Source organism: Sparus aurata, chromosome 20 (genome assembly GCF_900880675.1).
Source record: "Sparus aurata chromosome 20, fSpaAur1.1, whole genome shotgun sequence".
Classification (NCBI taxonomy): Eukaryota; Metazoa; Chordata; class Actinopteri; order Spariformes; family Sparidae; genus Sparus; species Sparus aurata.
In genome coordinates, this window is record NC_044206.1 from 4,009,453 (window position 1) to 4,026,095 (window position 16,643).

At 41.8% G+C, this 16,643-nt stretch overlaps 1 protein-coding gene across 1 annotated transcript in view; it reads left to right on the plus strand.

Moving 5' to 3' along the window:
• Window positions 1-16,643, plus strand: part of dnah9 (dynein, axonemal, heavy chain 9) — a 151,646-nt gene that overhangs the window by 117,163 nt on the left and 17,840 nt on the right. Inside the window, exons 68-71 of the mRNA XM_030401440.1 lie at window positions 3,045-3,238; window positions 4,764-4,912; window positions 7,800-7,927; window positions 12,373-12,600. Coding sequence (XP_030257300.1) covers window positions 3,045-3,238; window positions 4,764-4,912; window positions 7,800-7,927; window positions 12,373-12,600 — 699 coding nt within the window. The remainder of the gene's footprint in view (window positions 1-3,044; window positions 3,239-4,763; window positions 4,913-7,799; window positions 7,928-12,372; window positions 12,601-16,643) is intronic.

Here is a 16,643-nt window from a genome sequence, read left to right on the forward strand (position 1 = left end):
TTAAACATGCTTTAATGGCAACTCCTCCTTCTCTGTTATTAAATATTCCATAGTACATGAAAATGTAAATATTTGTCACTTCATAAGTTTAGCTGCTGGACTCAAGCTGTCTCCTTCTTCACCATGAAGTCCATTCTCAGTGTGTGTGCCCTAAGGGTTCAAGTTTTCACATCACACTTTGGTGTGTTGTATATGAGACCCAGATTGACCTCCAAACTATTTGTGATGTCACAAATAACGTTGGTTTACACGCCTGTTAAAATCTAATTTTCATGAGCTCACAGATAATTTACACTTTGAGCAATGAATGTGAAAACAGCCCTCCAGTGTCAAATTTTACACGTACAGTACATCATTCGACACAGTGAAGCTTTCAAATGGAGGAATGAGAACATATTTCAGGAAGGTAATATCTATCACTGTAATGTTAGGGAGTCCATTTCTCCCATTTTGTGGAGGAGGTTGCGTTTCTAGATCTCAGCGAGAAGGTCTTCCTATAATCAACTATAAAGATCTCTTTAACTTTGTCCGTCCGCTGCTTGAGGTTGTACTGTAGGCTCAGGTGTTCTGACATATTATTGTATCTCTCTCTGTCAGTTTTTCACCATCAGGCACTGTAAAAACAACATAAGAAAGAAAAGACATAAAAGGTTCAAAACATAGATCTCTCAGACATTTAAAGTCTCTAAAGCCTAGTGTCCATCAATAAAATTGACCCAAACACATCAAATGAAATGACTGAAAATGTATCAGCATTGTTCATGTAAAGGCACATCAGCAAACATTACACATCAATATAAAACTAATGCCAATATCTTTAAGCCGTATTCCCTTCCTCTGTAGCCACACTGGTTCCACAATGACACTGACACCAAGATAATCATGAATTAAGGACAGAAGCATAAGCAACTTGAACGGCACTCAGTCACCCACTCTGACTGCTTTACCATAAGTCTGAGACCATTAAGGGAACAGATCTGTAACAGTCAGCTGTGGTCTCTGTCATCCCCTAGTGAGAAGGGGGGTGACAAGTTCAGAGCGAAGATGCAAAATATACATTTCTGTCCTTTTTCCACATTCACATAACATTCATCTCTGTGAACTGGCTTGCTGAAATTCTGGTGTGACTGTAAATTGAAACAGTTTCATTTCCCAAAAAATGGTAAAAAAAAACTTTCTTCCAAAGATCTGTACAAAACCACACTATAATGCTGTTCATACAATCCCAAAGTAGTTAGCTCTTTTGTAAAGACAGAACTCCTACTTTGAGATTCATAGTGATGTGCAGAAGAGTGCATCCTGGATGCCCTTCAATGCTGAAGTCTTGAAAAATAGTCTCCACTAATAAAAAGATTTAATTGACTCCTCTGTCTTGCCGAACGAAGTTTTCCGTCAGCCTGTGAGAGGCATGACTGAAATCCATTATTTCCCGCAAGGTATTCCCTTAAACATAGTTAAAAGTGCTGGCAGCATAGTTGAAGCCTGTTTTCTCTTTTTCACCCAAACCTCCACTTTGACAGCATGTGATCCTCCTGGGCCCAGCTTAGCTGTGACCTCGGTGCGTTTTAACATTGAGAGGGCACGAGAACAAACTCTGCACACCCGTAGCTCCTCTTAAAGAACAGACGTTTGAAAATGCAGCCCTGTGGACGTCAAGCAGCAGAGGTTCCCTCTCTTGTCAGATCAGTTTAGCAGCAAACTAAGCCCTAACGGCAGCATGTTTTTTTAGCCTCTCGTGCCCATGCATTTTTCAATCTGTACCATCTAGAATATTAAGTTAACCTAAACCCCTCTGAGGGTTTGGAAACAACCTTTCCCCAACTGCACTTAATCTACGGCGGATGTTTAAAGCCCCAAATTCTGTCACTCGATTTTCCTGTCGCGGATGGAAACATAATCAGTTGGAAAGCTATAAAGGTGAAGATCCTTGGATTGATTGGCCAGCTTGGTAATTTTAGCAATGCCGGAATCCCATGAGACCCAGAGTATTCTAATCGGCCCTGAGAGGTTACTACTTGCCTGTGGTAATTAAGAAAACTGAATGTGTCGAGTGAGTCACTTTGTCCCTCTACCTTAACACTCGCCCAGTGGTGAGCGTTTGTGGAAAATAACATTTTTAAGGATTCACAGGGGTATTGGATATGTGTCTGCTAAAGGGATGCAGCAGTTAACCAATTCCACTGCACAGAGCGGTGTTCGCTGTTTATTCAAAATGTATTAATATCAAGCTTGTCGTGTGTTTTTTGCACAAAATTCAACACTGCACTTTCCTGGGCCCTCAAGAACCAACCTGCCAATTGTGAAGGTGGTCAGATGGACGGCTCTTGAGATATGCGATTAACATAAAGACAGACAGACAGAGATTCCTTACTTATTGCGTATTTTGTACCATATTTTTTGGTGGCTCTATTATTTCTGTTTTGAAAGACAGGAAAAAAGCCAACAAGGAAATGTAGTGGGGACAAAATACAATATAACCACTAATTAAAAAGGCTCATAAGATTTTATACAACCGTAGTGTTGTGAAAAAAATCAATGCATTATAACGCTGAAGCCGGGATTTTTCCGTAGGCTAATCAAACCATTATAATCCTAAATCAATGCATTCCTCGTCTGTTATGGGAGAGAGGACCCAACTCACATGAGACATCGTCAGGTAGTGTACCTGCTGGGGGCTGCACTGCGTGACACTGCTGTTCTCCACCGATGAGATAAGGTGTCTTTCAGCTTGGACGTCACACAGAACCCCTACTGAGTCTGCCACGGAAGCATATTCAGTCCTCCCCAACCCCCCGTCCCGTTATGAAAGGGATCATGTTTACTCAGCATAAACAGATAATCAGATAAACACCCCTTTCTGTTTTTTGTCTCTTTTTTTTTCCACCAACTTTTGCAAACAAAGTCAGACATTTTGCTGCGTCTTGTGAAATGTTTCTGAAGTCGTCAAAAACTTTAATGCACATCACTGATCACAGTAGCAGCACTTAAAAAAAAAAAATACAGTGGTTTTCTGTATGAGTCACTATTCTCTCTCCACCCACCAGTCCCTGTGCTCCATAGAAGAGTTCCGGAACCTGGACCGAGACATTGAGGGCTCCGCCAAACGCTGGAAGAAGTTTGTGGAGTCTGAGTGTCCAGAAAAAGAGAAATTCCCACAGGAATGGAAGAACAAAACCTCACTCCAGAGACTGTGCATGATGAGGGCCCTGAGGCCTGACCGCATGACGTACGCCGTGAGGTGAGAAGTTGAATCATAGCTTGCCCCTTGCTCTCTGATCCGTGAGTGATCTCAATGACCAGTTCTGTTTGGTCAAAGGCTAAAGGTTAAACATCTTAACCTTTGGCTTATAGTTTGAGTTGACAGGGCAGCTGTGCTCACTGCTGCTGTGTTCGTCTGTCGCTGAGAAGTGGCTGCAATTACACAGCTCTGCAGGTGCAATCAATGAGCCTCATTATTAGACGAAAGCCCTCTACGAATGACATCAGACCCTACTTCCACCTGTAATTAACACCCAATCTCTACTAACTTACTTGATATCTTGTTTGGATATTAAAACAAATAAAATGGATACAATAAAGCACTGCAAAGAGCCACACAAATATTGATTTAACATTGTAACTGTTAGAAAAGGTTCAAATATTCATTTAGTAGTCATTTTACAACACCATGGTTGTAGAATAAAATGTAAGGTGTAGTCCCTTTGTGCTACATAAGAACAAAAGGAAGATAAGTTAGGCGTATGACTGTTCAATAAGCAGTTCTGATTAAGTTTACTGGGCCCTTTACATTCATCAGGTGGCCAGAACCACAGCTTTGAAGGAGTGTTAAAGTTGCTCCAGGTTCAAGGGAAATAAACAATGACATAATCTTACTCGGCCTTTTGCTGATATCTCAGGCTGCCTAGCTTTAGAACTACAGACAACACCTTCTCAAGCAGTGAAATGGTCACCAATGGGGGTAGCAAAGCACTCCGCTCTAGCAGTGTACTTAAAGTGTTAGCAATGTTGGCCAAGTGAGCAAGGCGACCAAAAACTAGCCTACAGATGGCCTGGCCTGCCTGCCTCCATCCGTAACCCTTCTCTTGGACAGTAAGCACATCATCAGAAATAAGTTGTGTCACCGTGCTATTTATTGACCTCCACTTCTGCATAAAGCATTTTCATATTATTCACAGTAGGGGCCGAACTGAGAGCGTAAAGTGTTGATTAGCAACAGGTCATTTGATTGGATGTTGTTATTCAGGCAGTGTATCCTTACAAAACCATTTTGCTGTCAAAATAGTCTGATAGGTCTGAAGTAAGCTGGTTAAGTTAAGATGAAAACCTCGATGTAACTGATTCGTGGATTGTGTCAGACAAGATTAAAGCAGTATATGGTTACTGTTGTCAACAACATCAGTGTTTGCTGCCAAAATCATTCAAACATTTGAAATTCAGTTTTTAATTGCTGCAAGTCTTCGATCAGAAGATGATTTATATTCTGTAACTTCAAATATTCTGTTCCAGCATGATTTCCATACAAAACATATGTAAGTAACTGTTCACTCTTCCTTACTGTTGTACAGGTTGATGGATTCAATTCAGAGATTTTGAAAAAAGCCACTGACAACACAGTCGTGACTGGAGTTAATACTTTTTTCTATAAGCAGCTGTCTGTATAACACACTGTGCTCCAGAAGATTCCCACTCTTAAAGCCATGCAGCTTGTCGGTCAAACATAATAAGAAAATGTTGAGGAGAACTGAGCCATATTCTCCCCGCAGAGACTTTGTAGAGGAGAAACTGGGGAGTAAGTACGTGATTGGCAGATCACTGGACTTCGCCGTCTCCTTTGAAGAGTCAGGTCCAGCTACGCCCATGTTCTTCATCCTCTCTCCTGGCGTTGACCCTTTGAAGGATGTGGAGAAACATGGTAACGCTCTTGCTTGTTTTATCTTTAATAAGCTGTGAAATTCATCCTCCGAGTGTGTTGTGGACACTATCAGAACATACATATTGCCCATTTATCTTCCATCTCTTTGTCGTGGGAACATCTAGGATTTGGGTGGAATAGCCCATTGAAGTGAAGTGCAGGCATACCTGCATGCATGATTTTCACTTTGATTCCTACTGCATTAGATTATCAGACGGAACAGCAGTCATCCCAACACAGCTGCCATGTGTCTCTGCTGTGATATCAGCCATCACTGCCAATGCACAACAGGCTCTGGGTAGATTGAAAGGATTATACTAAAGGTCAGGAATATATGAGACAACACCACTGGTGTATTAGGGGCAGCAGAAAGTAAATGTCATTGGCTTTAGAGTTACTTTACATTCCTGTATGAATAATGCGGATGGCAGCAGGATGGGCTGTTTTGATTTTTGACCACAAATATGCCAAAAGTTGAAGCTTTTGTACTGACCTGGAACGGGGCACCATCACAGCCTGACACTTTTGAATCGGCTGCCAAATAATTCAGTCTGTGGGTATTTGAAGTCAGCTCTATGAAATATTCAGATTTCAGGGATTGTATCAGTTTACCGGAACAAAGAGATTTCCTCAGTGTTTCTCATATAACCAAGCCACCATACATATTGTGAGTCGGTGTAATTGCATTCAACTGTTTTCGATATCAAGACTGATTAACTGTTTTTGTCTGATTTGACTTTCCAGTATTTCTGTTTTTGCTTCCTTCTTGAACAAATGAGACCATATCATATTTCATTTTAACATGCCAGTCAATGGCAGCTGTTACTGTCCAGAATGCAGGAGTACTTTAGATCTGTGGCACCAGCAGGTGGTTAAATCAGCCATAAACGGACAGACCTTTGGCCCTGTGTAGAATACTCCCTCCCCTGCTAATATGATAAGAGGGAGAACTCTTGCTGGAACTGCCTGTAAGGGGTGTGATTATTGATTATCAACACTTTCACTTTCAGCGTAGTCAATCACATCAAAGCTAAAAGTCACCAATGGCTGCTGCTGTAGAGATAGCATGGTGGTGAGGAGAAGCAGCAGACACATTACACTGTACCACAAAAAGGTGCTTTTCCATTATAGCTGTGACTATTGGGTTTCTCATTGGTATTGGACTTCAATTAGATTTTCATTAGATAGATGATGTGATTTTCTATGCTCTGCAGGGGACTAATATTCCTGAGACAAAACCTCACTATCTGCCTGGTTTCAGATTGGAGATTTAATGAAACAGACAAAAGTGATTGTATTGTTTGAGCTAGATTTCAATAGGCAGATTCAAGGTACGCGAGGAAAGGCTGCGTCACGGACCATCTGCTGATAATGACCTAAAACGTTTGGTCACTTTTGCTTATCAAATGGATGTTAGATGGGAAGATCACTTACACCGAATAAGGAAACACCTGCAGACTCACTCAGTGCCACAGGAGACAACATTCCGATCCCACTCTGATCTTCATCAGGTCAGATTGAGATCATTATGATCTCACGGAGTTCCAAACAGTTGTAGTATTTAATTTGTTCTTTTTTTAGACCATTAATCACATGAGTGTTTAAACAGACTTCATTCAGCCATGATATTACTTTATGGTGGTGTTCAGCTGCTTAAAATTCAGAGGTAGGTTTAGTATTTTATCTACCTATCTGCCATAGAGTTAGGAAGGAGCTCAGGAAGTAACGCACAATATCATGCCAGCGCTGCTAGCTCGACCCTGAAAGCTACAGATTCAGTCAGACACACTGATGATTCAGTCCACTGAGTAAAAATTGAGGTGTCCTTGTTAATATTATTTAAAGATGTTCTGACCAATTTTAGCTTTTTAATGTTTAGCTTAGCTTAACACAGAGACTGGAGGGGATATAGCTAGCATAGTTCAATTAAACATCAACTCTAAAGCTACAATATTAGCATTTGGCAGGTGTATAAATAGAAAACAGCATTTAGCAGGCAGTTAGCTTAAGCACTGAAGCTGCGTTACATCTAAAACGGTTGTTCTTATAATTATGTCAGTTTTGTGACTTTCCAAACTCTCAACCAAACCCCAGTGACACTTGAGTTGATTGGTGGTGGGTGGCGAATTTGGCTTCAGCTGCAGCTTGGACATTGGGCAGTGGTGCGGGGTCCACGTATGCTTGCCAGAATGCGCATTGCCACGATTTGTTGTTGCAGGCTTTCAGGTCAAATGGATGATGATCTGTGCATTCACAGTCAGTCTGTGAAAAACTGCTTTCTACGCCTGGAGACTTGCTGTGAAAGGTGCAGCCACCTCAGAAAAGCCTTTTGTGCAACACAGCATCGTGCACCTGTGCAGTGGAGCCACGTCCACATCCAGCTGTCAGATGCAGTTAATGGAAAAAACATGCATGACTCCACACCTTGCATTGTGGATGTTACATTCAATGTCGTGTTTTTCATTGTTTTTTAATTTGCGACACAATTTTAGCAACACATCTCAATGCAAACAGTCACTTAACCTTTTTTATGGGCATTTCAGACAGGACATGATTTGCGCTGGGCTTACTGCTGTATTAAGTGCAGTGCTGGTTGAACTCTTGCACACCAAGCGTTGCTTTGAGGCTGTCTGTCACTTGAAAACAAAAACTGCATTGTAGAGGCCATAAATGAAAAGTTAGCATGCAAGCCCTCTCGCATAACACATCTCAGTTACCTCTGCATTGAAGCCACACCCGCAAATCTACATTGATCTTCTCATCTAACTCTGTTTTAGGAAAAAATTTGTACATTTACTAAAATATCAGACTTTTTAAATCCTAGGGGTTGAAAGATGTGTCCGAAGGATATTTTTGTTTGAAATCTAACTTGTGTGTTTTCTTCCAGGGAAGAAGCTGGGGTACACATTTGACAACAAGAACTTCCACAATGTGTCTCTGGGTCAGGGGCAAGAGGTTATAGCTGAACAGGCCCTCGATTTGGCAGCTAAAAATGGCCATTGGGTCATATTACAGGTACAGTATATGCATACACATACTGCACAGGCCCATACAAAAGCATCTCACTGTTGTATTAAATATGATGTACAATAAAAAGTGCTGTGGATTTTACACTCACCACATACAGAACCATTCACAGAGAGCCCACACACCAACCTAATATGTTTTCATGAAAACATTCAGACAATCAGATTGGGTAGATCCAATTATAGTCGGGTATTTGAACACCATGAATTGAATAAATTGACATTTCAGTATGATTATTAAAACATTGTGTCTCTCTGAATTGTCCTACAGTGTGTGGTAAACCTCATCCCACTCACATTAAAGGTGCCAAACCGTAAACAATACAGTTGCAATAAAAACTGACATGCAGACACTCATGGAAACAAACACACACATCTAAAACCCATTTTGCAAAATATACAAGCTTCATTTTGTTTCAAGGATTTTTCTTTCTGAAGTGGTTTTAGGTGGCATTTCCTTTATCTGTGCATGTTGTGAATGAGGTGTATTATCACATTGTTTCTCATGGCACGCTCAATTGAATGTTTGCTTTCCTCCCATGTTTGTCTGCACGGAAAAGTGAATTTAATTTTCTGTGGAAATGTCCTAACTGAAACGGTCGCGGCATTATACAGTACAATATCTACAGCCGCGGTGTCTGTTCTCCTCTTATCTGGAGGGCAAGGCTGGCGTTTGCATTTTAAGTGGAAACCTTGGTGGAATTCTAATAGGAAGTATCGACAGATATGAGCCGCAGACCGGGCACTGCGGGACACCCTTTCTTTTAAATCACACAGCTGGTAGAAATAATAAAAAAAAAAAAAACTTTAAAAAAACACCATCACTCTCTGCTCCAGACCCAGGATAGCAAAGACAAGCAGTTGTTTAATTACCTTTGCATAAGAATCCCGATCGATAGGCTTAAAAAGGCCTTGTCCCCCTGGCAACAAACCTCCCACTCACTTTATCATCAGCTGCCTGTTTGTCTGCCCGCTGAGAGCCACCCCTGTGCCACTGAGGAAAACTGAGGGGAGGGGAGGTATCATATTGTCTCCCTCCTGTTTTTACTGACAGTAACTTCTACTGATATAATGCACCATCTTCTCCATTTTCGTCCTTATTCTTCCTCCCGCCCTCTCATTCCACCACCAACTTTCATACTTTGGACCGTTTTCTCACACTACATCTACCCTTTTATCAATCCTCATGTCCTCCCACCTTTCCGACAAACCTGCTATTGCTCCCTCCCTTCCCTCACCTTCTCATCTCAGCTATCCACCTACCTATCCGACCCCCACCCTCTCGTCTCACAGTCCACCTTTCCTCTCCCGCTGCCAGGCCCGGCTCCATCAGCGGAGGGCCGGGTCAATGGCAGGTTCCCCTTCGCTGACGGGTAATTATACTGCAGAACAGCAGCTCCTGCTCAGATGGGCCGGGGAGACAGAGATGCAGAAACTTTGAAAGCAGCCCATTGGGAAGGAGGAGGGGGGAGATGGAGAGGCAATCAATCGAGCAGATTGGAGTTGAATATCCAGCATTGGCTAGGCGGTGGGAATCAAGTGGCCTAAACTCGCCATCCTCTGCACGCATTTGCTGCTAAAGCCACCCCATTTGCAGGCGGTGGCAGAAAGAAATACAGAAACAAGAGAAAGAGAGAGAGAAAATTTGACAAAAATGCTCCCCCGATGCCCTCTCTTTTCTCTCTTCACTTTACTTTGTAAGGAAGTTATAAGTCATTCATGGATTCCTCTTTTTTGAAATTTTACATTGAGAGTTTGACAAGATCTATTTTAAATATTGATGGAGGGGTGACCCTTTTCGACCTTCTGGGATGGCAAGGAATAAATGGAACAATTTTGGGTATACTGAGAATATCTATATTGTGACTCCATTTGATTTATTAATGCGAAGTGAATTATCTTGCATTTTACATTCTTAATAAGAGAGTTGCAAAACTTTCTCCAGCGTAAACTCCAGTTGTAAAGGTTTCTGTTACTGATGCTACAAGGATCATCAACACAAAAACAGCAGACTACTGTGTAAGGTCATAATGAAGTTACATCAAACTTCCTACATGGAGTGTTTAATCCAGGTCTGGATTTAATAGTGACGCCTCTTCCTGAGCAAACAAGTGAGAGGATCACTGACACGACATGTGACACATTAAAGTCAGCTGATAGACACACAGCTGGTGAGTAAGTCAATAATTGCATGAAACAAATGATGTCAATCAGTTAATGCAAGCGTGACATCATTGTTTTGTTGGTTACGGCAGTTTTAACTATTTAAATGTTGTTTCTCGGAAATCATGTTTTTATTTCTGTCAGTTCAGTACAGTGCAGGTGTCTTTCAATGTGAGCTATAGCTGCAATTTGTTTGTCTTTTAATAACATAAAAAAAAAAAGAAAAAAACAGAACAATATGATCTTTCTTATGTCATCTGTTGTACTGATGGCTCACCATCGAGAGTTTCATTTCCATTCATGCTCCAAATGCCATTTAACAAGGTTTATAGAGACAACGAATGGGACTACTAGTTTCTGATTCCTGGTTACCTGAAATACCTTTTCAACATGGTTATTTTCATATCTAATCCCCGCATTGATAACCCTTTTCTGTGTAGTTCAGCCTTAACATAATGACAGGCAGATCATAACAAACGTACAAATATAAACTTGTGCATACCTACGATAAAATGTAATTATGTGTATTACAGTAAAGACCTTCGAAACCTCCAACACTCAACTGTATGCGGCGCATTTGTGAATTTTATTCGCACCATTTTTAAATTTAGACGCAGCAGCCTGTCATGCTGTCAGTGCCAGCGGAGTGTCGGCGGTCCTGTTTGTCCCTCAGTCCTGTTAGCTGTGTTCCTACGTCAGTCTGGAGTCTGGCTGCTTCTCCACTGCAGGGCCGCCTCCTCAGAACTGGAGCCCAGCTGTGCAGCTGTCCTCAGCGCTGCTCTTTGACGAATGTGTTTTTGTGTGTGTAAAAGGAAAACAAGTGTGTGTTTGTGCACCTGCACGTGTTTATATTTGCTTGTGTTTGAGCCAGTGTGTGTGTGTGAGTGTGTGTGTGCGTGACAGGCGGTTTCATGTGCCATTGTGTTTTCCCTCAGGTTGTGTTTGATAGCAATGCATCAAAGACCTTGCCAGTGGTGTCTTCTAATGGGTTTCAGATTCAACTTTTATATTATTATGTAAATAGGTGACTCTTTGATGTAGTATCAGCGCAGTCATCACGGCGGCTGGAAGGCCCTTATCAAGGCGACGTTGAGGGAACAAAAAATGTTGCACCTGAAAGTTAATTAAAAAGCCATAAAATAGTGGCTGCTCCTCCGTCTTGTTTGTTTGTCTGTCCGCCTGCTGGTCTGTCCCTCTTCCCCCCCTCCGTTCCTCCCCCTCCTCTCCCCCTGTAGCCAGAGGATGAATGGTTTCATTACAGTGACAAGTTCTGAGGCAGTCTCTCACTTCTTCTGTTGGCTCCTTTATTGCCAAACTATTTACATGCCAAGAGGAAGGGTTGTACTCTGGCTTGATGAAAAAGCGCTTGAATTTAGACTTTTAATTTGTGTACCATTCATTATTCTCTAAGGCATCGAGTGGCAAACTTACTTATCCCCTTCTCAGCGTCGAACTCCTCCCGGGCAGCTCTCCCACAGAATGTTACACTTTTCCCTTCTCTTTTGTTTTTTCACTGACTCTCCCAAAAAAAATTTGACGTTCCGCTCCTTGTCATGTCCCGTCGTTTGGAAAAGAGGGCTAACTTCAGCCATCGTAAGGAAGATTAAATATGGAGAGCAAAGGGAAATGAGAAAGTAAAGAGGCTTATGAATTAATGACTGGAGTTATTAGTGCTGTAATTAGATTTAGGGAATGGGCAGTGCTGCATGGTGAGATGTGGGGGGCTTGGCTGACTCCTTATCATTCACAGGATATCCTGTAAGTGTCAGGACAGTTGAGATGGAAAATTGAGCTCATCCACGCTTGCACGATACTACACGTCAGCTCCACCGCCCGCACTGCCGCACTGAGAGATGAATATGCAGAAAAGTCAGGCTGAAGTTACGCCGGAGAACGGTCGCTTAATGTCAGCAACCTGGAGATGGGTTTTCAAGTGCTATGTACCATTTAATTTGGTGCCACATCAAAGTCACAGTGAAGAGAGGAGAGTATGCAACGTTTAATTGCCCCTTTTTGCTAGTTGTCATTACAAACATAAATTATACAGCCAATTTCGGCATCAAGTACCTTATTAAGCTATTATGTGTTATCCATTAAAGCCCATACTTTCACAGATATCCAGCAGAAAACATTATCTGGGTGTTGATTAGTCTCTCTACCTTCCCAGGGGACAATTCATTTTGCCTAACAACTTGTCCCCAACCAATAACGTTCAGTTCTCCTTTTTAACCCTCTACCTGCTGATCCTGTCTCCTGTTCATCTGACTGCAGAACATCCACTTGGTGGCTCGCTGGCTGGGTACGTTAGAGAAACTCCTGGAGCAGCACGCGGAGGGAAGCAACGAGAACTTCAGGGTGTTCGTGAGCGCTGAGCCCTCCTCCACCCCCGAGGGCCACATCATCCCACAGGGCATCCTCGAGAACTCCATCAAGATCACCAATGAACCCCCAACTGGCATGCACGCCAACCTGCACAAGGCCCTGGACAACTTCAACCAGGTAATTCATCCAGAGGTGTGAAGCGATTCCAGGTGCTCATCTTATGAATGATTTTTTTTACATCTGCTGTTAGCACGAGTTTTTCAAAGAAATTTTCACATTTTGCTTTTCACATTAAATACATCAGTAAACACCCCACACGTGAATCATAATGAATAAAGCAATTATGTCTCTTAAGAGTGTGCACTATGTTTTGGGGCAGAAAAGTTAATGAGAAGAGAAAGATCTTCATCTGCTGATTTTTTTCTGCCTAAACAAACTCTCTTTCCTTTCACGCCTGATTAAACTGAAGAAAGCCGACCTTAAAGGACGACACAATTTATACTGATTTACTTTGTTTATATGTGGCGGACCCTGCCACCTTTCTCACTTCAAACAGTGTTATTTTTCTCTGAGGACAGCTTGTTTATTCACTTACGGACAAATTACATATTTTTGAGTTTGTAACATTACCTCATTAATATTGCAGATATTAACATTCTGAGTTTGAATTTCTTCTCCAAAACTACACAGTGCCCCAAAAGTGTTTGCTAACAAGTGTCTAAATGAGAGTCGAGAGGTTTTTGGAGACATTAAACATGCCGGACACAGAGACTCATCTACTCACTAGTCCATCTTTACAGGCCGAGGTGATGTTGAAGTCATGTGACTGTGATGTAGTTCCTTTATAGCCTAAGGTTAGCTTTTACCTCTTCCGATTGCATTTAATGCTTCAAAAGTCATATAGTGGTGTTCATCTGTGAAGGTTAAAACATGTGCGTATCATAACTGGTGTCTGTGCTACTTCGTACTTGCACTCCTCATGGTTTATTTGATAAGTTTACTTTTAAGTTGCTTTGCCGATTCAGATTATAAAGTGTTGATAAGCTTTCAACACTAATCAGGTTTAGGTGCTGTATCGTAGGCAGCTGGACTTTCTTGAAGATGTTTCACCTCTCATCCTAGAGGTTTCTTCAGCTATTCGGCTTTTAAACTGTGTGGGAGTGTCCTTATGCTGCATAAGAGCCAAAGTATTGTATTTGATTAAATTAATTTCTTTTAATGTAAGTCTGACACAAAAAACACAGATACCTGTGACTGGAAAGATGCTGAATATCTGCCTTTATAATCGGCCAGGCCAACAACCAGTCTATCTCCAAAGTGTACAGCCCATTGTGCTGCCTCCTGGGCCAAACAGAAAATCACCTGATACAGCTTTAAAACTAGCCTTAACTAAACCATATATGATTTTAATACCCTGCTAAAGTCAATGCAGATTCAAAATTATATTCCAGTGACAAATTACAATTAGTGTTTGTTGTAAAATAACATTACTTCCTTAACATACTTCCTATTGGTATTATTTCATTCAACAGCAAGAAAGCCAATTTGATTTGGTAGAATATTCTGAATTGCAGGATAGTTGAACATCCTCACTGTTAATGACTTTTTGGACTTCTGACACTGTTTCATTTGAATAATCTTTTTAAGGCACATATTTGTGTGTACTGCAGCTGACATTTTTTTCAGAAAAACGGTTTAATACATTAAATATAAGAAAATTGGTCTGATACAATTTGATACAGTAATCCCAGATACCATTAGTTTAGCCACTGATGGCTACCACTGAAGGCACACTGATTTCCAATAACAGTTCCAGTGCCTTCTTCATGGGTCCTTTAATGAGGCTGGTACTTCAAGCTACCTTCCTCTGAATGACTCATTTTTGTGTTTGCCATGAGTGGCAGTTGAGACGACACGTGCCAATTTTTCACTCCAGATTTCTCATCAAGTTGCCAATTTGCAGAAATGTGGGAGCTAGCAGATGGCGAGAGTCAACTTTCACTCACCCTGGAATTGCCTCTGACCCTCAGAGGACACATTTACTATGTAGCACATGCTAATGTTAAACATTTGGGTGGTTACAGTCTGTGGGAATGGGACAGAGATCACAACAAAGCCAATTTGCTTCTTTTTTGTGTTTGACTGGACAGCATCACGCTCCCAGACCGCTCTACAGCCCCTGTTGTTACAAAGGATCAGTTGTAGATCACTGCAGTGGACTCTCCCAGCTTTTTTAGACCTTATCAGTTCTCCTCTCTATCTAAGCCTCACCATTAGCTCACTGCCAACGCATCTCCCCCCCGCACCATTACCTGAGTGCTCGGCCTCCTCACAGTCCATTTCCACAATCCTTAGTTTGCCGATGTCTATCTGCCTGATAAGTGCAACGCGTTGTGAGCCCCGCCTTATGCAGAGCCACTGGGAGGTCTTCTGAGGTAAGGATGGGGAGAATATTCCAGTCATGTGTACTCACTGAAAGCTAATCAATGTTAGGCTAACTCTCTGTAATAGCCCACCCGCGTGGCTAAAGCCAGCGCTAAGCCAGAGAAATGACAGTTTCTTTCCTCTTGACCTTTTCACTGGGAGATACATACAGCTCCATTGCTTATTTCCATTCGCCTGTTAGAAGAGGAGTCTGGATGGTCTACCGTTAACGTCTGGCAGAATGGTATAGGTTTTCGCTGAGATAACACTTGCGTAGCACTGTTGTGAAGTAAGCTGTTATAGATTTGCACTTGCTTGTAAAAAGGATTGATTCAGTTTATCTTTTTAATTTACCAGTTATTCAGACCTACGCATACATCAGTGCTAATCTTGAGCGTCTGTCTGTCTGTTCAGGTGTGTTTTTCAGTGCACATGCATGCATATGTGTGTTTATGTGCCTCTCACTGTGCAATCTGACTGCGTCTCTCTCCAGTCTACAGGTCATGAATAGGGAGGCTATGCATCTCTTTCAGCTGTGTTGAGCAGAGGAGTAGCGCGCAGAATATTAACTAAATAGGGTGTGTGTGTGTGTGTGTGTGTGTGTGTGTGTGTGTGTGTGGCAGTCAGGCTTCACTGTATGTGCGTCGTAGGAGTCAGCTCCCTAGGGCCCTGCACCAGGGGAAGTGAAAGGGCCTTCAGCGCAGCACTCACCATGACACATGCTGGAATAAAGAGAATTTAGCCTTTTTATTTCCATAGGGGTTATTGGCGTGCTTATTTAACTGTCTCTTCCCCCCAGAGATTACAATGCCATTTACTTCCAGTTTTTTTTTTTTATTGCCTGTCTGGAATAATGAGCCCAGGAGACGGGTGGAGGCTGAAAGCGCCTGACAAGTTGTGACAATTAAAAGGGAATCTCATCGTCGCGTTTATTGCTATCTAGTCATCTCTTTGTGTGTCTGTTAGTGTGGCACAGTGCTGGGGACTTGACAAAATAAGACCGATCACAGGGCTGCCTGCCACAACTTTTTACCTGTGTGACACCAATGTGGATCCATTAATGCAGCTTAAGAGGTGTGTCCCCTAAATGGAGGTGTCACCATTCCCCAAACCCCCGATTCGATTTATATTTATGTTTAAAGGTCACAACTCAATGTGATTTTAGAGTCAAACTTTTTTTTTTTCTAGCTCTAATGGATATGCAATTGCTAGACTGTCGCATCTGGATTTGTAAAGATTAACAGATCTTTGGCTTATTGCCCTGACAAATGGCACTTACATTTTCTTTGAAAAGACAGGGGTATTCTACAACAACTTGGCTTATTCTGGTGGCTTTTTGCAGGTCAGAGTTGGCAAGTTCAAATCATATTCACTAAAATTAAAGTTCCACAAAAAAAAAAACAGTTAAGAAAAAAAACGCTACTGTTCTAAGATTCACCAATAAACAAAAAAAAATATGAATTCTTTGCCTCAAATCCGTTCTGAGCGAACCCTCTCCCCAAACAATCAATAAGGGAAAAGATCTCTGATGCCGTCAGAGTTGTCTTTGGTATGATTCAGCTGGTCGTCTTCACCCAAACACTGTAAGTGTATGGAAGTGCAGCTGTAGGCTAACAGTAAGTCAGTCGTCTTTGAAGGGTTGTTTTCCTCAAGCGCCTATAAGTAGGTGAGGGCGGGGAGAAGAAAAATATCAGAAAACTGCTGATCCTGCGTTCCATTTTGATGATTTGAATTAAAAGCTCACCGCAATCAATCTTTGATTCAAAGACGTGACACTCCTACTTTTAAATGTGTAA